Here is a 24,226-nt window from a genome sequence, read left to right as displayed (position 1 = left end):
TGTAATAATCCAGAATTACTTCTTTTTATGTTGTGCTGCAGAGTTATTTCACTACTGAGTTGTTTATAATCTGCCTCAGTCCTCCAACATGCTGCGTTCATTACACATTTAAGGGGATCTTAAGAAATTGCCTCTTAAGCGAGCAATAATATGATGGCACCTTGCATTTTTAATAGCATGAATATTGTAGGAGAAAATGGAAAATCCAGGAAGATTGGAGGAAATAAATATAACTTTATATCTTACCACTACTTTTCAATCATAGTTAAACAGTTGGTATATATATTAGTCTTTTTTCTGTCTTTACATTAACAAATGTAACTGAAATAATACATACATAATAATACAAGTAGGTACTGATCTAAGTCCTTTACATTTATTAACTCATAATCCTCACAAAAACTGTGTTACAGCTATTGTTATTATCCCATGTTACATGTGAGGAAGTTGAGGCAGAGACTTACCCAATGTTGCTTGGCTAGCAGGTTTTGGAGCTAAGAGACAATCCCAGACAGTCTGACTCTAGAGTCCTGCTTAATATTATCACTCCTTGGCAAAAATATTTTCTCATGTCATGCATTAGGTGTTTTTGCTCTGCTTATTTTTTTTAACCATAAGAAACCTTGAGAATTTATTAAATTTCTAAATCAATAAAGGATAGAAAAACTTCAAATATCATCTTCTCTGTTTTTTTTTTTTTTAAGATTTTATTTATTTATTTATTTGAGAGAAAGAGAGACAGAGAAACAGCATGAGAGGGGAGAGGGTCAGAGGGAGAAGCAGGCTCCCCGCTGAGCCGGGAGCCCGATGTGGGACTCAATCCCAGGACTCCGGGATCATGACCTGAGCCGAAGGCAGTTGCTTAACCAACTGAGCCACCCAGGCGCCCTCATCTTCTCTGTTTTTAATTAACACCTAGACGAAGTGCAAAAAATTATTATTATTATTATTATTTATTATTTTGTAATGTGACTAACCGGGCTTGGGTATATTCTGCAATCACAGAGCAGAATGAAGCCACTGGCCTAAATATGGACTGAACCTTGGACATTGACCCTATTCCTATTTCTTTTTTAGTATAATTGGCACAAAATGTTACACTAGTTTTAGGTGTACAACTTAGTGATTTGACAAGTTTATACCTTATGCTATGTTCACAAGTATAGCTACCACCTGTCCTATTACATTGTTATTATAATATCATTGACTATATTCCTGATGCTCTGCCTTTTATTCCCATGACCTATTCATTCCATAACTGGAAGCTTGTATCTCCCATTCCCCTGCACCCATTTTGCCCAACCCCCTCAGTTTAATTTAATGTCAGAGGCTTATCTGACATTAGACATAATCTATTAGCCAGTTCCATGTAGGCAAATAGGTTGTTTCCAGTTGCTTACTATTAGAAACAATACTGCCAGCCAGCATCCCTGTATCTGTTGTGGGTTAAGGGCTGGGGCTCTGAAATCAGACCACCAGCGAGATTTTCTTTTATGCAAATACTAAGAGGCTGAATCAAAGTGAGCAAAGTGGCCAACTCCCATGATAAATAAATTTTATTTGTTTGTTTATTTATTTATTTATTTATGCTCCTCCTATGAGGAAGGCCTGTTAGCTACAAGGAGGTGCTTGGCAGTGAAACAGGGGCCTGATTGCAATTTCCTCATCTGTCACATAAAGAAAATACTATTTCCCTCAGAGGATTATTCTGTGGATTAAAAGAAATAATATGCATGGTACTTTTAGCACAATGCCTGGCTTAGAATAGTGTTCAGTAAATGTTAGCTATTGTTATTATCCTGGAGTTCCTAGAAATGGAGTCAAATTTTATTCTTCTTTTTTCTTTAATTTATTTTGAAGATTTTATTTATTTGACAGAGAGAGACACAGTGAGAGAGGGAACACAAGCAGGGGGAGCAGGAGAGGGAGAAGCAGGCTTCCCCCGGAGCAGGGAACCTGATGCGGGGCTCGATCCCAGGACCCTGGGATCACGACCTGAGCCGAAGGCAGACGCTTAACGACTGAGCCACCCAAGAGCCCCTGTCAAATTGTATTCTTACCTTTGCCTATTTTAGATACTTATGAAACTCTGTGTTCTGATTTCCTAGAAAGGTAAAACCATGAAAGGAGCATCCAGGCATACAAATGTCACTTACCCAATTCCTTCATAGTGGTGTTTTGTAAAGTCTTGAAAACAAAACAATTTATCATAAAATATTTGATAATTTTGTGTCTTAATTTGATTATTCTTTCAATTAGCTTAGATACGCTTCACCTTATTTGCTTGTTTTCACAGCTTCTTTATCCCAGTCACAAGATTAGTTCATCAGATGTGAAAATCAATTTTTCACGTTATGTCAGTCCGTGGTAAGACACATCTGGGCATTGTCATGGTGGCCCTCATTTGTGATCAGAGGGACAGGGTCCTTAGCACAGAGCCTGGTCCATCAGAGGCATTTAGTAAATACCAGTCGACTGACTTATCAAGTGTCTTAGGTGAGAAAGATCTTTGAACATATTTCCTGAATTAAACTGATCTCTTAAAACCACAGGCATAAGCCCCTTCTTTCTTCTCTTGGCTGTGTGTTCTGTATGGTCAGGCTAGCTCCCAAGATAAATAAGCGAGAGACTGGGGGCGAGAATAGTCCTGACGACACTTCCCTATTTGTCCTTGTAGATTTCTAATCTGTGAAGTCACTTTACTCCTCCTGGAGGGGGAATGAGTGAGTAAGCAACCTGAATGGAGTAGCATCCCCTGCGCTTGGCAGTATTCTTCAGCGTTCCATCACCTCTTATTCTGTTGGGTTAAATGGCTAAGCCACTGGTTCACCAGGAGCATGGTGAGCCCCCTTTGTGGAAACAGATCAACAGTCTACCAGTCCTGCTCTTGCTCTTAAAGCCACTCCTCCCAAGCCAACCATGGCTCCTCTGGGCATCTTCCAAGCACCTCTGATGGATAGAAGGCTCTGAAATGGTTCAAAACAGTACATCAGTAAAATTCAATCCAAGGCCAGTTTGTACTTAAGGTTAAATGTTTCGTCCTTATCTTGTTTTCTGTTTCAAATTATGTCCAGCCATATTGTTCCCGTAGCCTATGGAGATTCTGCAATGATTATACGACATCAGGAATATATTCTAATATATCAAGACTCAGTAATAAAACATCAACAAAATAGACATATCCTTAATGCAAACAGGAACCCCCTCCTACCATGAAGTTGTCAGAAGTTCAGGTCCACAGATTATATCACCACAGGAGTTTGTGAAGTCTAAGATACTTGTGGAACATCAAGTTAAAGTCCGCCCCCAGTTCAACTTCTCTCAGCTTCGGGCAAAGAGAGTCTTGCCCCAGTGGAGTTGGGGTTCCTTCAGCAGCTGCACCCTGAGCTGGCCTCCACAAAAATGGGTTGTTGTTTGTGGGCTTCTGAAGTTGAAATAGTCTCTGTGTTCCTTACTACAGAAATAAAGCAAAGGTGGGCCACGAAAGATAATCCCAGCACTAGCTCCAAATCAACCAAATTTATTAAGACAAATAGACTCTTTGATCTTTAAAGCAGTTTATCCCCAGCTACATTTATGTTCCTGTGTTTTTTCTTTTCTTCCTTTTTTTTCTTCTAGGTACTTAATTTTTTTAAATTCCAGTATAATTAATGTATAGTGTTATATTAGTTTCAGATGTACAACATAGGGATTCAACAGTTCTATACATTACTCAGTGCTCATCATGATAAGTGTACTCTTAATCCCCTTTACCTATTTCACCCATCCCCCCACCCACCTCCCCTCTGGTAACCACCAGTTTGTTTTCTGTAGTTAAGAGTCTGGTTTTTTTGGTCTCTTTCTTTTTTTAATTTGTTGTTTTGTTTCTTAAATCCCACATATGAATGAAATTGTATGGTATTTGTCTTTCTCTGACTGACTTATTTCACTTTGCATTTACCCCTCTAGATCCATCCATCTTGGGGCAAATGGCAAGATTTCATTCTTTTTTTATGGCTGGGTATTATTTTATTGTACATACATGCCACATCTTTATCCATTCATCTATGGGTGGACCCTTGGGTTGCTTGCATATCTTGGCTATTGTAAATAATGCTGCTATAAACATAGAGGTTCATATGTCTTTTTAAATTAGTGTTTTTGTATTCTTTGGGTAAAGAGCCAGCAGTGTAATTACTGGATCATATGGTAATTCTATTTTAAATTTTTTGAGGAACCTCCATACTGTGTTCCTCAGTGGTTGCACGAGTTTGCATTCCCACCAGCAGTCCACCACATCCTTGCCAACACTTGTTGTTTCTTGAGTTTTTGATTTTAGCCCTTCTGACAGGGTGAGGTGACATCTCATTGTGGTTTTGATTTGCAATTCCCTGATGATGAGTGATGTTGAGCATCTTTTCATGTGTCTGTTCATGTCTTCTGCCCATTTTAATTGGATTATTTGTGTTTTTTGGTATTGAGTTGTATAAGTTCTTTATATATTTTGAATAGTAACTTCTTTATTTTACATTTTTTAAATTTTATTATGTAATGTTAATCACCATACATTACATCATTAGTTTTTGATGTAGTGATCCACAATCCATTGTTTTCGTATAACACCCAGTGCTCCATGCAGTTTGTGCCTCCCTTAACACCCATCACCAGGCTAACCCATCCCCCCACCCCCTCCCCTCTAGAACCCTCAGTTTGTTTTTCAGAGTCCATAGTCTCTCATGGTTCGTCTCCCCCTCCGATTCCCCCCCTTCATTTTTCCCTTCCTACTATCTTCTTTTTTTTTTTTTTATCAGATATATCATTTGCAAATATCTTCTCCCATTCAGTAGGTTGCCTTTTTGTTTTGTTGATTATTTCCTTCACTGTGCAGAAGCTTTTTATTTTGGTGTAGTCCCAATAGTTTATTTTTGCTTTTGTTTCCCTTGCCTCAGGAGACATATCTAGAAAAATGTTGCTATGGCTGATGTCAGAGAAACTACTACCTGTGGTCTCTTCTGGAGATTTTTATGATTTCAGGTCTCACATGTAGGTCTTTAATCCATTTCGAGTTTATTTTTGTGTATGGTGTAAGAAAGTGGTCCAGTTTCATTCTTTTAAATGTAGCTGTCCAGTTTGCCCAATGCCATTTGTTGAAGAGACTGTTTTTGTTTTTGCTTTTTTTTTCTATTGTATATTCTTGCCTCCTTTGTCACAGATTAATTGACCATAACAGCATGGGGGTATTTCTGGGCTTTCTTTTCTGTTCCACTGACCTATGTGTCTGTTTTTGTGCCAGGACCATACTGTTTCAATCACCACTTCTCGTACTGTTTTGTAGGTGTGGCCATTGACTACAGCAGACATTTAGGGGTATCTGAAAGAGAGAGGGTAGACAGAGGAAACCTTCCTGGTTTTAGTCCTACCAGCCTGTGAAACAGTTTTTTTTTTTTAGTTGTTTGTGAACTATACATTTATTGGGAGGATTCTCTCCCGAAGAAGTTATTTTTGTGACTGTGCACTTAACCACCAAGGGGTAGAGCCATCCAGACATGTGGTCTGAGAGAAGAATGCTGAACCGTCGTTGCTGTCTTTTGCAACGTTTAGGACTCTGCAGTGGTGGTGGCCCTGGTTACCAGGTCCTGTTTGAGTTCCCTCCCTCCACTGTGCAGCATATTCAAAACCTAATTTTTCCTTTGCCTTTGTGTTTCCCTTCCTGCCTCTTGTTACATAATTTCTTGATCTAAAAGCCTAGGCCTCCTAAGGAGACTTCCTCCTGCCTATATAATTAATCCAGAGCCAGCTTTAGAACTTGGACTGCAGTGGAGGGTGACTCTTGAGTCTGTAAATAAGCCACACGAGTTAAGGTTAGTTCTCCATGGTTCTCTCTTTGCCCTGGGCCCGGATAAAGAACGGCCTTGAGGGAAGCTCATCTAACCCTTTCTACCTTCCACCTGCTCCTGGATCTAATAAATTAAAGCTAGAACCTCAAGAGGGCTCTGAGATACATACTGGCCTCAGCTGCCTTACAGCTTAAAAGTAGTAAGTTGAATTCTCCCTTCTGAGGCCTACGAGGCCTATAGATGGAAAGACTCTTTTCCCTATAGTTGAATCCTTGCCTCAGGCACACCTGCTTAGAAACCTTTCTGCCAGCCAAATTCCAGGAGAGGAATATATTCTGAGAATGCCTGTGCTCCCAAAGGTAGGTCTCTCCCAAGTGACTGGCTTGCCCTGTGCCTTTGCTGGGCCCATGCAGTTCTGCAGCAATTATCCATAGAGGCCATGCAGTATGTCAGTTACCTTTATAGAAGCAGCTGCTCATCTCTGGATTAAGCCTATGTATAAGCTTTTATAATCTACCAAGACCAAAATATCAAGCAGTTTATGATTTACAACCTCCACTTAGGCTGCAACAGTTAAAAGCCAGCTGCAAAGCTGAGAAGAACTTGTATGGTCTAACATAAGCAAGGCCAAGGTTAAAACGCCCTGCTCACAAATAAAGTTCAAGGCCCAAATCCTTGGCCACATTAGAACTTTTCCACGTGTACTTTTTTCTCCATAATTTTATTCCTTGTCTGTGTATTAATTTTATCCAGTGTGCTGGCCAGATGTTGAGATCCAAACTCATTCCTAACATATAGGTTTTGCCATCCGTAGGTTCTCATAGCATGGAGGGAACTAGCTAGAACATATACTCCTTAGAGAAGGCTTGCCACTCTGTTGGCAGAGTTGCAAGTTGGAGAGCTCTTCTACTCTCCCCCTCCTGGTCTTACAGTTGCTTTCAGAGTTTCTGTGCCTGGCAAAAAAACAAAACAAAACAAAAACAAAGCTTGAGTGATATTTTATGGCAATAAATTTTTTAAAATGGTTGGCCTCAAGCCTTACAAATATGAACATGCCCTTTCAGCTCTGAAGGTCCCTTCTAGTCATGTAATTATGAGCTTGCTTGCTCTTGTTTACTTGGACACTCAAAACAGAATTTGATGTTCAAACACGAAGAGGCTGTAAATGCTTATTCTACTGAATGTTGGTGGCTTTTTTTTCTTTCTAGTAATTTTAAATTTGAACGCAAAATTAACATTTTATATTCCATTTTTCTCTATGAAAATAACCTACTATCAATCTCATTTGTCTCATCATTCTTTTCAAATTTTATTATTTTAATTAGTCTTTGTCTTCTTTTTCTCACTTATTTTCCTTTGTCTCATTTTTTTAACTTCCCCTCAGCATTCTTACCTCTTGTATTCTGACCATTTTTCCTGAATGCTTGCCTTTTTCAATCTTATTCCACTGTTTTACCTTGATTTCATGATTTCTCCCTCCCCTTCAATTCTTTTGTGAAAAAGTACATTAGGAATTGTTTTTTCTTGATTTTTATTTTGCACTGACTGTCATTGGGAAAACAAAAAGCCCATTTGTGGCAAATATGTTTCCTTTTTTTTTTTCCTCCAGAAAGGGCTGGGAGTAGGCCAGAGCTTCTTAAGTATTTTATGACAGCAACTTAACTTGCTGACAGCGTTCGGTGCTGAACACACTTCTGTGGGTGCCCATGAAGGGATGTGGCCATGTGCATTCACAACATGCTGGCTGTCACTCTTTTCTCCAAATGAGAAAGCCTGTTGCAATGCAAATGACTGTAATTTCATAGAATGTAATATCTAATTTTTTGCCACTTCCTTACAGATTTCATTTTAACTGTTATTAGTAACTCATAATTTCCATATAGTGCATTTGAATATATCCACTGGACTAGATCATGTTTACCAAATATCCTATTTAGCTATAACATTCAGTACTTCTAGACATAGTGGTGCATCTTTGAGAGATTAATATGATAGTGCCAGTAGGATCAGGTACCTTATTGCTTCATATCATCTTAAGTCCCCAAGACTCCATTCTTGTCTTCACTTATATACTTTCTGCAATTTTTTTAACCTCACGGGCATCTCCAATCTCTTCATCTTTTCATCTTCTGCCTTTTTATTAGACTCCTCCTGGTCTCATTTCTCTGCCTGGCCTAGACTGAATGGTTGGTAACCTGAATTAGTCCCTTGCTCCAAACCTTCAACATCTTTACACCCATGTATTTAGGTCACTTGGGCCTTGAAATTCAGAACCCTGGATCAATTCCCATTTATCTCCTCTTTTTCTACATCTAGTATGCAGAGCTCTGTTGGCAATAATTATTCAACTATGCCAGTTGTGTCCCTGCAAGCCATGGCCTTCATTCTCAGCTTTCAACCATTTTTTTAAAAGAATTTATTTTTTTAGAGCACTTTTAGGTTTACAACAAATTGAAGACAAGGTATGGAGATTTCTCATATACTCTCTGCCCCCATAAATGCGTACCTTCCCCCATTACCAACATAACTTACCAGAATTTTTTTTTTAACCAAGGATGAAGCGATATTGACACATCATCACCCAAAGTACATAGTTACCTTAGGGTTCACTCTCAGAGTTGTACACTGTATGGGTTTGGAAGAAGGTATAATGATATATATCCATCATTTTAATAGCATGCAGATTATTTTTAGTCCTAAAAGTCCTCTGTGCTCTGTCTATTCATCACTTCTTCACCCCCACCCTCACTCCTGACAACCACTGATTTTTTTTTGTGTCCATAGTTTAGCCTTTTCTAGAATATCCTATAGTTGGAATGTTATACTATATGGCCTTTTCAGATTGGCTTCTTTCACTTAACAATATGCACCTGAGTTTCCTTTATGTCTCTTCATGGCTTGAAAGCTCATTTCTTTTTACTGTTGAATAATATTCCATTATCTAGATGTATCATGTTGTGTTTATCTACTCATCTACTGGAGGACATCTCAGTTACTTCCAGGTTTTGGCAGTTATGAATAAAGCTGCTTTAAACATACATGTGTGTATATAAGTTTTTAACTCCTTTGGGTGAATAACAAGGATCACAGTTTCTGGATCACATGGTAAGAATATATTTAGTTTCATAAGAAAGTGCCAAACCATCTTCCGAAGTGGCTGTACCATTTTGCATTCCCACTAGCAAATGTCTGAGAATTCCTGTTCCACATCCTACATTTGGTGTTGTCAGTTTTTGGGATTTGGGGCATTTTATTAGGTGTGTAATGGTATCTCATTGTTTTTTTTTTTTTTAAAGATTTTATTTATTTATTTGACAGAGAGAGACACAGCGAGAGAGGGAACACAAGCAGGGGGAGTGGGAGAGGGAGAAGCAGGCTCCCTGCAGAGCAGGGAGCCCGATGGCGGGACTCAATCCCAGGACCCTGGGATCATGACCTGAGCTGAAGGCAGTCGCTTAACCAACTGAGCCACCCAGGCGCCCGTTATCTCATTGTTTTAATTTGCATTTCTCTGATGGCATATGATATGGAAGATCTTTTTATATGCTTATTTGCCATCTGTATGGGGCATCTGTTAAAGTCTTTGGCCCATTTTTAATCAGGTTGTGTGTTTTCTTATTATTGAGTTTTAAGAGTTCTCTGTATATTTTGGATAACTGTCCTTTATCATATATGTCTTTTGCAAATATTTTGTGCCAATCTGTGGCTTGTCTTCTCATTCTCTTGATACTGTCTTTTGAAGAGCAGAAGTTTTTAATTTTAATGAAGTCCGGCTTATCAGTTATTTATTGCATGGGTTGTGTCTTTGGTTCTGTGTCTAGAAAGATGTCATTATACCCAAAGTCTTCTAGACTTTTTTCTATGTTATCGTCTATGAGTTCTATGGTGTTGTGTTTTGCCAGCCATTTTTTATTAATTCTTGTTATGTTCCCTCTCTCTCTCTCTCTTTTTTTTTTTTTTTTGAAGATCTTATTTATTTATTTGAGAGATGGAGAGAGTGTGAGGAGAGGCTGAAGGGAGGGAGCAAGAATCCAAAGCATACTCCACACTGAGCATGGAGCCCAATGTGGGCTCAACTACGACCAACCTTGAGATCATGACCTGAGCCCTAACCAAGAGTCGGATGCTTAACTGACTGAGCAATCCAGGTGCCCCCCACTTTTCAATGACTGATTGTCCCAGTGCTCTCATTAAGCCTTCTTTCCAACTTCTCACCCTTACTCTCCTACAGATCATTTAGTCTCTGCTCTGATGAAGTAAAATGGAAAGGTCAAATATAACCTCTCTAAAAACTTTCTATCCTTTTCCCCACAAAGGACATATATCTGCCCTTACTCTCCCAACATCCCCAGGTTCACAAGATGAGGCAGCTCCATTTCTGTTCAAGTATAGTCCCTTTCTGTACTCTTTATCTTTCATTTCTATCTTCTTTATCCTTCTATCATTTTTCTTCTATCACCAGTCTCTTACTTTGTACTGTTATTTCTCCTCAAATCATAAAAATGCTCAATTCTTTTCTATACTAAAAAAAAAAAAAAGAAACCCCAAAACAACAACAACAAACTAGCAGCAACAACACCATCACCTCCTTTGGTCCTGTGTCTATTCTGATTTTAACTGTCTTTCATCTTCCTATGGTTAGAGCTCTTTCAATCATCGTCTCCATTTTTTACTTCCCATTCACCTTTCAACCCAATTAACTTTGACTTCTCCCAGAATTGCACTGCAGCTGGCATAGCTGAAGACACTCTGATGTCTGCGTTGCACTTGCCACATCCCTGTCTGTGTTGAATTTGACTCTCTCAACCACACTGTCCTTAAAATTCACCTTGCCTTGGGCTTCCATGACCTCATTGCTGTTATTTCTCTGACGTTCCTTTTCAGGCTCTTTTCTGACCACCTCTTAAATGTTGGTATTTCCCTGGATTCCACTGTGAGCCACTGCTATTTCACTCAGAGTTTTAACAGATACACGCACACACACACACACGCACACAGACGCACACACTAATGACTTGCAAGTCTTCATCTCTAGTCCTGACATACCCATTTTGCTTCAGAGATCGGGTCACTTGAATGTGTTATTTCCCATAGGTACCTCATATTCAACATGGCCTTGGCTGAATTCGTCATCAACTCCCCTACTTTCCAAAACTTGGTTCTTCTTTTCTTTCCTTCTCTTCCTTCTGAGGTGGTAGCCCCAAGAGTTTCAGAATCTTTCTAGAACAACACAATGTCCAATAAAAATATAATATAAACCACATACGTAATTTAAAATGTTCTGACAGCCACATTAAAAAAAATGAAACAGTGAAATGATTACTAACAGTTGATTTTATTTAACCCAGTATATCTAATATAATAGTACTATGATAAATCTGCAAACATTTAATGAGGTATTTTGCATTTTTTTGGTACTAACTTCTCAAAATCCAGGTTGCATCTTACACTTATTGAACACCCGAATTGAAACTATTCACTGGGGCCCAGTGACCATGTGTGGCTAGTGGCTCCTGTACAGAGCAGTTCTTGAGTCTTTACCTCCAGTAATCTCTCTCTTAACCAGTTGTTAGTCCTGTTGATTTTATCTCAGAGGTATTTCTCCAGTAAGTTTATTTATTTGCAACCTTACTGTATCATTGCTTTACATAATCTGGTTTCTCTGCCTTAGAGAGTGTGTAAGATCCACTAGAATAAAGGAGGATATAGTAGAACATCTACTTATATGTATTTTTATCTAGAAAATAAGAAAACAATTCAGACTTATTAACACTTAATATACATATTGATGCCAGCACCCTTGCTCTGAGAAGTCAATAGTAAAGTGTAAATACAAGACATAAAATATATTTTCCCCACAAAATAAAAAAAATTAATATTATTTATTTTATCTTCATGCAGAATTTAAAAATTCTCTGTATATTTCTATATGATGTACCTAATTTATTAACACAGTAGTCATATATAATTTAAAAATAAAATTACATGTGTATTTGAAATTTGTTTTAGTACTGCCAGGGGGAGTGAGATCACTAAAATTTGGGGTCTCATGGACCCGGATCCACTCTGACTTTACTTCATCTATCTCCCCAACCTCAACTTCTTCATCCCCACCTCACATTTTCTGTATTTAGTGGCTCTTTCATATTTTGTTCTTGTTTGTTCTTCTTCATATAGATAAACAAATAGGTAAACAAACTACTTCCTGACCTGACTAATTCTGTTTCTCTTCTAGGCTCTTCTGAGGTACCATCTCTTCAAAGAAAGCCTATGACAACTTCCCGAATTATGTCAAGTGCTCCTTGCTTGACATACATTTCATATTACACTATTAGACTGAAATTATATTTTTATTGATCTGCATTACCCACTAAAACATAAGATTCATGAAGGCAGGGATTACAGCATCATCATGCCTTTTTCATCTTGACATATGATAGGTTCCTTAGAAATGTTTATTGGACTACATTCATGGCTCTCCTTATTGGAGCCAGCCTGTTTTACCAGTGAATGAAATAGTGATTTGCTCATTGCACTTTATGGAGTTTCTGGGAGACTTCCCTTGTCTCTAAAGATACATAATAAAATAATAAGTGTACTTTCATTTTAGTACTGTGATTAGTATGCTATTTGTAAGAAGCTCATAGGGTCGATAACAGTGTTAGCATGAAATGAATTGTCCACTTGCTTCTTCCTAGAAATTAGTAGGTGAGATTACTTGCTCTAGCAGAGTGACGTTTTGTTTGTATGTGTACATGCAATGGCCATCAAATTTCAGTATGGATGATAATCACCTCGGATACATGTTTAAGTATGGATTTCTGGGTTTCATATGTACATATTCTGATTCATTTGAACTGGTGATGGCCCAAGAATCTGTATTTTTAGAAAGCATCACAATGATTATAATATAGCTGATAGAAATCATATTCTGAGAAGTGTTGCTCCTTCTTTCTGAACTAGAGAGGAAGAGGAAGGAGTAATTTTGAACAACTGAGAGAACTGCCTTAGTCAGTAGCTTACATAGTCTAAAATGAGATTCTATATAGAGGTCTACAGAAGTTACAGAGCATTATAAAGGAGAATGGACACCTGGCAAAAGTTGAAATAGGGAATCAAGGGTGTCAGGGACTGAGGGTGTGGAGAGAGTCTTGAAGATCAATAAGACAACTTTGGCTTATTTCACAATTTTCCCTAGTATTGACTTATCTTCTTCAGCAAGAAAATTTACTATCAGTATTTTTTTTAAATCTAATTATTCGGGTATTTCATCTTCATTTAGGAACTGACACGCATTAGTCATTCAGTAAGTAAATTTTTTTGATAATTCAGGATCTCTAGGATATTGAACACTTTAGGTATAGGATGATTTTTTAGTATTTAGAATAGTATCATATAATTCTATACAGTATTTCATTTTGGGTTCTATGACAACAAAAATTATCTAGCATAGGGGAGATAGTAAACTATGCCATGTGGAAAAATTGAATTTAACTTTGCAACTATGAGAAAAAAACAGATTTTCACTTAAATGCATTTATAAATAATTTCTATAAAAGCTGTAATCCAAGTCATTAATGTTTTAAAATTTAAAAACAGTTTAAAGATTTTGATGAAGATGCTATGTATTTTTTAGCATGACAAATAACAACCAGAAGTAGATGGATAAATCTAGACCATTAAGAAACTCCAAACTTTTAATTTGCACTTAATTGTTTCAGCTTTCTCCCTCATCCAGTTTCATTCAGAGCTGTGAGCTGTTAAAAAGGAACTTAATTGGTTGACTTGAGTTTCTTCTTTTCACCATTTTCACCATTTGGTGGCCAGTCTGGTGGAAATAATAATGAGATGCAAACCAGGCAAACAAATGGACCAGTGGACTGGAAGGAGAAGAGGCACTGGGCATGGAAAGTTTATTATTCATCCAATCAACTAAATACATTTTAATTGTAGCAGCAATGCCATAAATCGTCTCAGCACAAGCCTACTAGTCTGCCTCATTTAATTCCTATCTATTTCAGTTGCTTTGCTTCCACCATCCATTTAAGTCTGCAATTTTAACTTTGTTCATTTGATGGGACAGATTTCCCTCTGGTTATCTGTAGTTGGGGAAGATAAATTATCTTGAGTAGCTTAATAGAAGTTGGGCTTTGGGGAAACAGTATTGTTCTTATTGAAATTTATATCTTGTTTTTAACTTCACTTAGTACAAGACCTGTGCTCTCCATTGGCTCACGTTAAACTAAACATCTCTGCCAATCTGTGCGCTCTTGTAGGTGATTCGCAAGGGGTGGCTAACCATCAGCAACATCGGCATCATGAAAGGAGGCTCGAAGGGATACTGGTTTGTCCTTACTGCTGAAAGCTTGTCCTGGTACAAAGATGATGAGGTAAGCCACGGAGGATGACAGAGTTTTCTTATTGAAGTGTTTCTAATTTCAAATTAATTGATTTTATTGTGATATACAATTTCAAGACATGAGTGGTTCTCTTTCAGTAAGACTTAGCTTGGGGTGTTTGTTTGAAGAAGCACTGTTTTTTTCCTCATAGATTTTTAATTTTATAATATCTCCCTCAAATTTCTTTTATTTCTTTTGTATAATCACATGTTCCTTAACCTGAAGAAATGGAGTTAGGAGTCAGTTGTTGGAAATATCCCTCTCTGTAATAAAGGCAAGATACTGATAGAGGGACAGCAGTTTTCATTAAATAATGTGTTGAAACTCTATATACCCAAGAATATAGAGCATCTTAAGAATGAAATTAATAGCACTGATGCAAAGTTAATAAAGAATTTTGGGATTGTTGCTGTGATGTCTGTCTCAAATGGCAGGCTTTCGAAAAATGTCCAAATCATAATCTTCAAGCCAGTCCTAGGTAATTGTTTATATGAATGTTGTTCTTTGAAAATTTGATAGCTTTGTAAAAGCAAGAATTATGGTAATTATGCTGTTCTGGTTCATGTTAGATGTTAATAATTTTTGCCTTGTGACTTACTACTCATTTAAATCTGATAGTTATAAAAGCACAAAAAATTGTATCAGTCTTTTGGAGCCATTAGAGTGCTATAAAATGATACTGCTAAATTTGGGAAATCATGGATGAAATTAACTATGTTTTGGAAATTTTAATAGCTCTGGTCTGGCCTGAGCAGGTTTTGGTGCTTATAACGCAGTATACAAACATTAAATAAGAGTACTTCATGATCGCAAAGCTATTTACAGGTGAGATTATTTCAATTTTGTTTGGCTCTAAAGGACACATATTTCAGAGTTAAAAGTTCTTCCAGTCCTGGCTTGATATTTTTTTGAAAGCACTACCAGGTGCCTTTGTTTTACTGGAGTTAAAGTTTCATGTCTTATATAGTTCTGTTTCCTAAGTACTTTGTGCACAATAGTGTGTTAATCAGATGATCAGTGTATGACCACTAAGTTTTCTTCAGTAAGAGAAATAAAATCTTATAGAAATGTGCAAAGAAGATTCCAATACAAAAGCTTTTTAAAAATTTTTAAGTCATATATTTCACTGACTTCAGTCAAATGTAGAATTGGTTGTTGTGAGAGTCTGAGGATTAGCAATGGTTTCTTTCCTGTGCTGGCTGCTCAGAAATCCCCGTCATTGTGTGGGAAGATCCAGTGTTTAAACACCACAGCTTCAGGGGCTCTGAGATCCCTCCCTAGACAGAAAATCAGTAAATAGAGTACCTTCTTTTGTGTTCATTTGCCTTAAGAGATCTTCTCTTAGATATATGTTGTTTCCAAGGATACAGAGGATCATTTATGTATATTTAAATACATACTAGTTTGGGGGCCTTTATTAGTTATTCTAGGGAAAGCAAAATATTTTGTTGAGGATTCATAATAATAATAGCTAGTGTTTTATATAGATTGATTAACTCATTCAATCCGCATTAGAACCCTAAGGATAGGTGCTATTATGATGCCCATTTTTCAGAGAAGTAAACTAAACAAACAAAAAAACCCAACTTTTTGAAAAGTCATTTCTACAGGACTCAGGTTCCCTTATTGCAGACTACTTGGTGTTTGTGAGGATAACTAACTTCCCAAGGTCAAATAGCTAGTTGGTAGCAAAGCAGAAATTCAAACTCAGGCTATCTGGCTCCAGAGTTTATGTCTTCAACCACAAATGTAGGCAAGAATCCCAGAGATGCTAGATTTGTCCAAGTCAGCTTCATCCCACAGAGGATTTATTAAGACAAATTCCAGGCATTTTGGCATTGATCTTTTTCTGGATGTTAGTATCAGGGGCTCTGAAGACAATAGGATTAGCTGCTGCTGTTGGAATATGGCTTTGGGGTTCTCTTGTCCGGCCGTGTGGGCACTGAAAGAAGGCCACTGGAAGGCACATGGTGCCCCCTATAGGGAAGGAAGCAGCTTTGAGAGCTTGGTAAGCTTATGATCACTGGTCATCCCTTCCTCTCCTCTATAAACTCAGGATAACTTTTTACAAAACCTCTGCTGCTAAAGCGCCCTCATGAGCACTTGATTACAACAAATAGAAAATCAATGTGTGCAGTTATAATATTAACTGAGTGTTGGAGACCATTTTATTCAAGTATATGTGTAGAGGGTGTTTGGGCATGGGGTGGGGTGTATAGGAATGACCCTTGAAATACAATGGAGTGATTTAGAAGTTTAGGAGAGGGTTGTTTGCTTAGTTTAGACCATTTCAAGAAAAAAAAAATGACAAAGTTGTTGCTCTATGGAATTAACAAAGAGATTAATAATACAATATCAGATACTAAGTGCTCTGAAGAAAATAAAATAGGGTAGTAAGCTAGAAAGTGATGGAGGAAGAACCTTTTGATTGGGTGTTTGGGAGGAGGTAACATTGGAACAGAGGCTAGAATGATGAGCTGTGTAGGAGATTTTGTTGACTAACATTCCAGGTAGAGGGAACCATAAGTATAACCCCCCCTCCCAGTGTGGGAGCCAGCAGGGATCCTGTGGCTGAAATGTAAGAGCATGGGGGAGAGAGGTAGGACATAAAATCAGAGGTACTAGTGGATGGGGCCTTATCCAGGCTCCAGCCAGTAATTTGGATTTTATTTCAAGGATAATTGAAAACCATTGGCTTATTCCAACAGGATGTGACATGATTGGATTAATGTTTTAGAAAGATCACTCTGGCTGCTGGGTCGGGCATGATGTGTGGGAGGGAATGGGTGTGTGGAAGGAGGGGAGTGGCAAGAATAGAAGAAGGGAGACCAGCTGGGAGACTGTAGCCGTGGTCCAGATAAGAGAAGATGGTGGCTTGAGAGGACTCTTCAGTTCAGGGTAGCAAATTGATGGGCCGCATATAGCCACACTGCAGCCATTAGCTACTGTTACTCATTAGAACTCTTCTCAAGAAACAAGATAGGAAGTTTTCAAAATATTAATGCCTGACTCCCAAATGACCCTTATCTTTAAATTGTTTGTTACTGGGGCCGAGCCTTTTTCCACTGCAGCCATCCTCATTCATTCCCACCTCATCATTCCTTGGCCACCACCACTGTCATCCCCTATTCTGCTCTGTTTCTCTTGCCCGAGAGTTTGCTACCACTGCAGACCACCTTTGAGCTTGCTGTCCAGGTGAAAGGGAGGGTACAGTACTGTTCCTTGCTTTCTGCTAGTATTCAACAAGTAGTTATTAGTATTGGCTGGGAGCAGAGACCAGAAGGGAGGATACAGGGAAAGGAGATCAAGAAGAAACATCAGAGGGTAGCGCTTAGAAGTAGTGATGAGTCTCTGGCCTCTTGAATTTGTACCCTAAACTCCCATCTTTTAGCACCAATGTTTTATTTTATTTTATTTTTTAAAGATTTTATTTATTTATTTATTGGAGAGCGAGCGAGAGAGAAACAGCATGAGAGAGGAGAGGGTCAGAGGGAGAAGCAGGCTCCCCGCTGAGCCGGGAACCCGATGTGGGACTCGATCCCAGGACCCTGGGATCATGACCTGAGCCGAAGGCAGTCGCTTAACCAACTGAGCCACCCAGGCGCCCCAGCAGCAATGTTTTAAATGATACTGAGATTCCATAAAGGTCTTACTGCTATAGTTCAAATACATGTGGCCTGAACATGCTTCTGTGGGTAACCTCAAAACCCCCCAATTTAGAATATTCCTTTGTGAAAATTAGCCTGAATTCTAACTCAACTTTTGGAGACAATTTGTTGTTAAATTAAGTGCTTGTTCTTTGTTCCCAGGGTATCTTTCTAATATGTGCACCAGCATCTATATACTTGGAAATCCTTTTATGGGATAATTTATCCTTCTTAGTCAAACAAATGTGACACAGTAAATATCATTAAGTTAGTTATATTTTCATTCATTTATTCAATGACAAATTTATATTCAAATTTTTATAGAGGATTATCATTTTTTTCTGTGTTCTGCCATCTTCCTGCTTTCTTGTGTAATTAGGTTGGTATGTTTTCATTATATCTAAATGGCTGTTGAATAAATAGCTTATTATATCATATGAATAGGTATGATTTTATGGAACTTATTAAGTCTATAATAAATATAAATGACTTATGACATATATTTGAGATTGAAGAACAATGGCTTGAACTGTTTTCCAGGATTACATTAATTGAACAAAAACCCTACAGACCATACACTTGGTACAGTGAAAATGTGAGGTGTGGAGGATGTTGATTTGCTATGACTAATGCCAGTGTTGAAACAAGTCAGTCTTGTCTGGGCCTCACTTCTTTTCTTTTCATTTGTTGAATGGGGACCTTTGCTGACCAAATCACCTCAAAGAGACATTCTAGGACTCTAAGAAATCTTATATAAATAAGTGCTTTTATAAACTTTTAGGTGTCACATTTATATATTCATGGTTGCCATTGCAAGTAACAACTGTGCCCTCCCACTGTAAAGCCATTCTTTGACTCGCATGTCTTCTAATTTCCAGTTTTTTGTCATTTCATATTGTGAGAGCAGATGTATGGTGTCTGGTGGTTTTTGTCTTGTTTTGTTTTTTAAGTAGGGAATGGTAAGGTTCAGATTCTAAGAGGGAACTCAGAGCCCATTCCTTCAGTGAGACTTGCCATGCTGCCTCCCCTCCACCTCTGGGTTCTCTTACACCTCAGCCAAGAATTGGAGGTGATAATACAAAAACACGTGATTTCCTAATGAAGCTGGCAGAGGCAATAGCATGATAACACTGTGTAATAATTTAAAACTAGAGTTGGCATGACTATAATGGGAAGTCCCCAGCATTTTTCTTGCTTTCTCCGTATTCTGAACAGATCTGTCTAGCCTACCCTTGAATTTTAGATGGATTCATGAACACCCTCAAGCATCTGTGGACTGTACTTTTTGAACCATAACTCTAAATTACAATAGTGTTATCTGTAATGTTACTGATAGATGAGCTTAATAGAGAGGTTTCCACCTGTGTCCCAGACCATGTTTTTTTCTACATGTTATCTTCAAAGAGTCTTTATAATACAATGTGGTTATAGTAGACATAATTAAACTATTTACCTGACTGTATGTTATTCTCCAACATTACTTTAAGACTGGGGCTTTCTGTAACACAAAAAGAAATAAACTGTCTTCTTGCAGGGTTAAACAGTTTATAACTAACCACCAAAGGGATTTGCCCAAACGTGGCTGACCTTCTAGATCATGCTCTAGTACCCCAGACTAGGAAATTCCCTATACAAGTGGCCCTGAGATCTTTTCTAGGGGTTTGATAGGCCTTTTCCTAGTTTCATTCTTCCCAGGGCATTCTGCCAGTGTGTGTACCAAGTCAAGGAGGATCTGCTTAAGCGGGTGAGGACAGAGTTTGGACATGCAGGCTTGTGTGTCCACATATATTCCCTTGTATTTGGGATGGTTGATCTTATAGATCCTTTGATTTCTATCAAAATAATAACATAAGGATATTTTTGGTACTTTACTAAGGATTTGGGCAAGCACTACAGCAATTCAAACAACCTCAATTAGAATATTACATACCCCTCTGCACAGTTGTTTTATCCAGAGGACACCCCACTTGGTTGGGTATGGCAGTGGTGCTCTAGCCTTGTGCTGGCCCAGCCCAAGGACAGTACCTCAGCTCCTCTCTTTCTCTTTCCCCTCCTATTTCTTCTCTCAATGCTGTTAATCTGGATTGCCCCAAACTCAAGGTGCTTCTCACTCTGTTGTATACATCCATTCAGCTCTTCTCAGCATCTAGTCCAGCCTTTGGTCCAGCCTCAGTCTTGCATATTCAGACTAGTCAAAATGCTAAACCAAACCAAATGGACTTCCGGTTAGCAAGATGCTCCCTAGTTTGACAGTAATTGTGGTTGTAAATAGTATTCCACTAGTCATTCTACCTGCTTAAAGTCATGAAGGCCAGCTTTCTATCTGAACGATAATCTTGATGATGATCATTATCATCCTAAAAGTTAACATTTATTGAGTATTTATAGTTTCCCAGGCACTGAGCTAAGTATTTTATTTACATTTCCCATTTTAGAGACGAAGACTGAGACTCAGAGAATAATTTAGCCAGCTGCTCAGTGTTGGTGCTGTGCTCTTAACTGCCTGAACGTTTCCCAACAAATATTTTCTGAACACCTGTTATGTAGTACACACTATCCTAGTCACTAAGGATAAAACAGTTACCAAGGAATTCATGGTACCTGCCCTCCTGAAGGATATTTACCAATAAAGAAAACATACAAACAAGCCGGAAAACCTATCAGATACAGATTACAAGCTATGAAGAAAATAAATCCAGTGATGTATTTGACTTAAAGAGCATCTGGGGTGGGGATCACAGCATGGGGGGGGTGGGGAGACATTGAATTGGGTGGTCAGAGGTTTGTGTTAATGTCTTGAGGCTAAGATTGAGCCTGATGAGTTGAAGAAACTGAATTAAGGCCAAAGAGAACAAAGAGAGGGAAAAACTCTATAAAGATTAAGGATTTTGACCTTAAGCCTTAGAAGTTTTTAAGCTGGAAACTCACATAATAAGATCTGAATTTTTTACAGATCCTTTTGCTTGCCTTGTAAAGAATGGATTGAAGGAGCACAGAACTGAGGGGGGGAGTTGTTAGGGAGGTATGGCTATGGGCTATGTAAGAGATAATAATAGCTTGGGCTGGTTGGGTTGGTTGATGGAACTAGATAGAAGTGGATGGATTTAAGAGATTATTTCAGGTGGTGAAAACTGACAACTCATCACACGTGATATGTATTGGTTGAGTGTTCCTGCTAAATTGTAAGCTTCTTGAGACCAGGAGCCATTGACTTATTCATTGCTCTACCACCAGTGAACATGGCACTGGCAGGTGACAGTAAATATTGGTTGAGTGAAGATATGATTGAGCAAATAAATACATAAATGCAACCTAGTATTTCGTGATGTCCTGTTACATCAGGTACCTAAACCAAATTATTTCATTACAGGGTAAACTTACAATTTAAGGTAGATTATTTTAAAATTTTCTTAATTTTCATCATTGAAGGTTAATGTTTTTTTTTCTCCCCTGACTCTATAGCTTCCTGCACTGAAGATCATTTAAGCAGAAAATAAATTTCCCAATGTTATTTTAACACATTGTAAATATATTTTGTACAAATCTTAGGATTTAGAAAAGGGCCAGGTGTAGACTTAAAATAGAAACTATCATTTCAGGAAGGACTTGAGGCTTATATAGTTTTATATTAATACTTTAAATCAGATCTGGAAGAAAAGGATACATATTTAAAATATGTATAAAATATGAATTTTAGAAGATAGGATATTCTGATAAAGGGAGAAAAAAGCCTTATTTTTCTTAATATCAATGAGAAATGTGTGAATGATAGTTAAAATCTCTGAAGGGAATTGCTAGTTTATGTATAATGGTAGCATACAGCCAATATTTATTCTATTTATATCATCCAACATGAAGATCAAAATCATTATGGAATAATCATAGGAAACAAGCATAATTTAACAGAAATGCTCCCAGTGAAAATGTACTAACCTTATAATATTGAAGAAAATCCAAAATCCGCATTGAAAGAAGGACATTCTTTGGACTCTTAAAAAATTACAGGCCTCATTTTTGTGGGTTGAAGTATTTGGATAGCTTGATAAGGAGATTATATAATCCCCTTATAGGGATATTTACTTAGTATTGTTTTTATTATGTGGCTGTAACAGAAGACAAATGTAACTTAGGTAATAGAAAACAAAATGGCAGCTATCTCCCTGAATGGCCCAAACTGTGAGACCAAGAAGTCCTAGAAATCTTCAGCTCTTTCCAGTTTCACTTATACTTTCAGGAGTCTGCCTGTTTCCTGCTAGGTCCCCACGTTCCCTGTGATGAGGAGTTTAGGATTGACCCTGTGAACACTATTTACACTCCTTGTGGAGTTGTTTTAGTCAGCCAAAACTTAGATATTTTTTTGCCAAAGAGGTCCCAATAAATATTGAACTTTAAAACATTTATGTTACTTAAAATTCTTCATGATTGTAGTTGTGTTTTTTCACATATATAAGATATCTTATGTTATGCTTTTTAATGTAGGATTATTTCATACAAACATTTCCACATTGTGGTGTTATCCAAAGATTTATAACTTTGACAAATATATACAACAACCTATAATGGCAAATACTATTTCAAATTTATGAAAAATACTCAATAGGCCCAAACCCACTCCTCTAAATGTATTTTTTTGTCCCACTCAAAAGTTTATTCTGGAAAAATAATATTATTTACCAGAAGAGTAAAATTTTTAAATGTCCTTCATTTAATGAATTTAAATATATATAATATTCTTTCAGGCATTTTTTGAGAGCTAAGTGAAAAAATGTAAAACCAAAATGTTAACTTCAAATTTTACGGGAATATTATTTGAAATGTTATCCTGGAGTGGCTCACTTAAGGATGACTGTGCTGGCCTCCTAGCTTTCCCTTTAGAGTTTGCTGGAATAGAATAGTCTTCTTTATGTTCTGACCTGCTATTGTGTCATTCGGAGAGGTCTCAAGCACTGTCCTGGGACTGCCTTGCAGGGTCCAGTAGAGTGATCCAGATGTGAACTCCTGTTGGCATTTGCTGCGGGTTATATAAAACATTTAAAATTGGGTGGTTATATGTAAATATTTTGTGAGACATTTTTATATCGTCTTCCTGTTTATATTTTATGTTTTCTGAACTATTGTTTAGTACTTTATTTGCTAGTCATGGGACTTTCATTTAAGGTGAAAACCTTCATTGCTCAATGTGTTTTGCAGAAGTATATTTTTGCAGAGGACATATTTCCTAAGGCCAGATTGTTAAATGCAAGAATTTAGCCTTAATGATATTTTTACTTTGTGGTTTTTACTTTAAAAAAAGAAAAAAATCACTTTTTTTCTTTTTTTAAAGAAACTATAGTGTCAGGTCTAGTAGAATAGCACAAAATCCTGTGCTATTTAACCTTGTGGGATTTTTAGCCTTAAGACTAAATCTTTCATTTTAAAAATGAAATATCTGAATAAAAATAGTTTTTTTTAGTCCAAACTATATATTTGAAATATTTAATTAAGTTTTGAAGAAACCAGAAAATTTTATGTAGTCTTGTACTACATTTTTGAAGGTTCAATCACAATCTCAGGAAAATGAAATTAATTTTAAAGACTGACGTTAAAACATTTTAGTGAACCAAGTCAAAGTTGACAATTTTCTAATTTTATCTGTCTCCCACCTTTTTTACCCATGAGTGTTTGAGACATTCATATACACAAGCCAGCCCTGATCATTTCACCCCAGTTCACAGTGTATAAACTGAAGTTTTGACATTTCCTCAAGAGATATGGTAAAATATACATTGCATTACCATTGATCCCTTTCCTTGCTCTTTTTGAAAATAATCGAATTGCCTGAACATCTCGGGAGTATCGAAGTTTACAGTGAATGGGAGCATGTTTTCCAAGTGAATGCGTTGGCCTGGAAACTCCACCTTCAGAACTGTAGTGTAATCTCCTCCTTAATTAAACAATGACAAAGTAATAAATCTTTGTGTATCATGACACTTGGGAATATCCGAGCTTCTATTTCAATTTTCTGTATATCAGCAGAGGAGAAGCAACTGTTCTAATACATATGAACATTATGTTCAAAATACTCTTTTCACTATGTTTTGCCTAGACCCAAACTGGTAGAGTTTATTAACTCAAAATACATGATCCCTTTGAGAGAACATTATCTCTTCCCTTGTTTTCTTTTCTCCCTCTCTCTCTTAAAAAAATCATGACATAGAAAACTAAACTTAGTTTTTGTAGTAGAATTATTAGAATCACTTATTCTCTGCCAAGCATCCGACAGAAGTTATATTGTTTTGTCATATTGATTATGGGGTGCTGCAAAGCTGTGTACAATAAATGTCACGGGTAGGAATTTACTGACAACAATTAGGAAAAGAGAACT

At 37.4% G+C, this 24,226-nt stretch overlaps 1 protein-coding gene and 1 long non-coding RNA gene across 9 annotated transcripts in view; one reads left to right on the top strand and one right to left on the bottom strand.

Moving 5' to 3' along the window:
• The window catches only part of DNM3 (dynamin 3), a 560,145-nt gene that overhangs the window by 280,296 nt on the left and 255,623 nt on the right, over positions 1–24,226 (top strand). For all 6 annotated transcript variants that reach the window (XM_064594314.1, XM_064594316.1, XM_064594317.1 and 3 more), the window contains one exon: positions 14,093–14,206. In XM_064594314.1, the coding sequence (XP_064450384.1) occupies positions 14,093–14,206 (114 nt within the window). The remainder of the gene's footprint in view (positions 1–14,092; positions 14,207–24,226) is intronic.
• Positions 4,761–23,124, bottom strand: LOC123846238 (uncharacterized). 3 transcript variants are annotated; one of them, XR_010412342.1, is made up of 4 exons: positions 22,776–23,124; positions 21,796–21,965; positions 10,915–11,036; positions 4,761–5,350 (listed from the first exon to the last, which is right to left on the bottom strand). It is a non-coding gene; the product is annotated as an uncharacterized LOC123846238 (long non-coding RNA). The 3 variants fall into 3 exon arrangements; XR_010412341.1 differs by lacking the exon at positions 4,761–5,350 and having other exon boundaries at positions 8,232–11,036; XR_006791234.2 differs by lacking the exons at positions 4,761–5,350; positions 10,915–11,036 and adding an exon at positions 19,501–20,062.

Source organism: Mirounga angustirostris, unplaced genomic scaffold, assembly GCF_029215605.1.
Source record: "Mirounga angustirostris isolate CCGP_5_RB_7025 unplaced genomic scaffold, mMirAng1.0.hap1 SCAF_6, whole genome shotgun sequence".
Taxonomy (NCBI): Eukaryota; Metazoa; Chordata; class Mammalia; order Carnivora; family Phocidae; genus Mirounga; species Mirounga angustirostris.
This window is presented reverse-complemented; position numbering and strand designations above follow the sequence as displayed.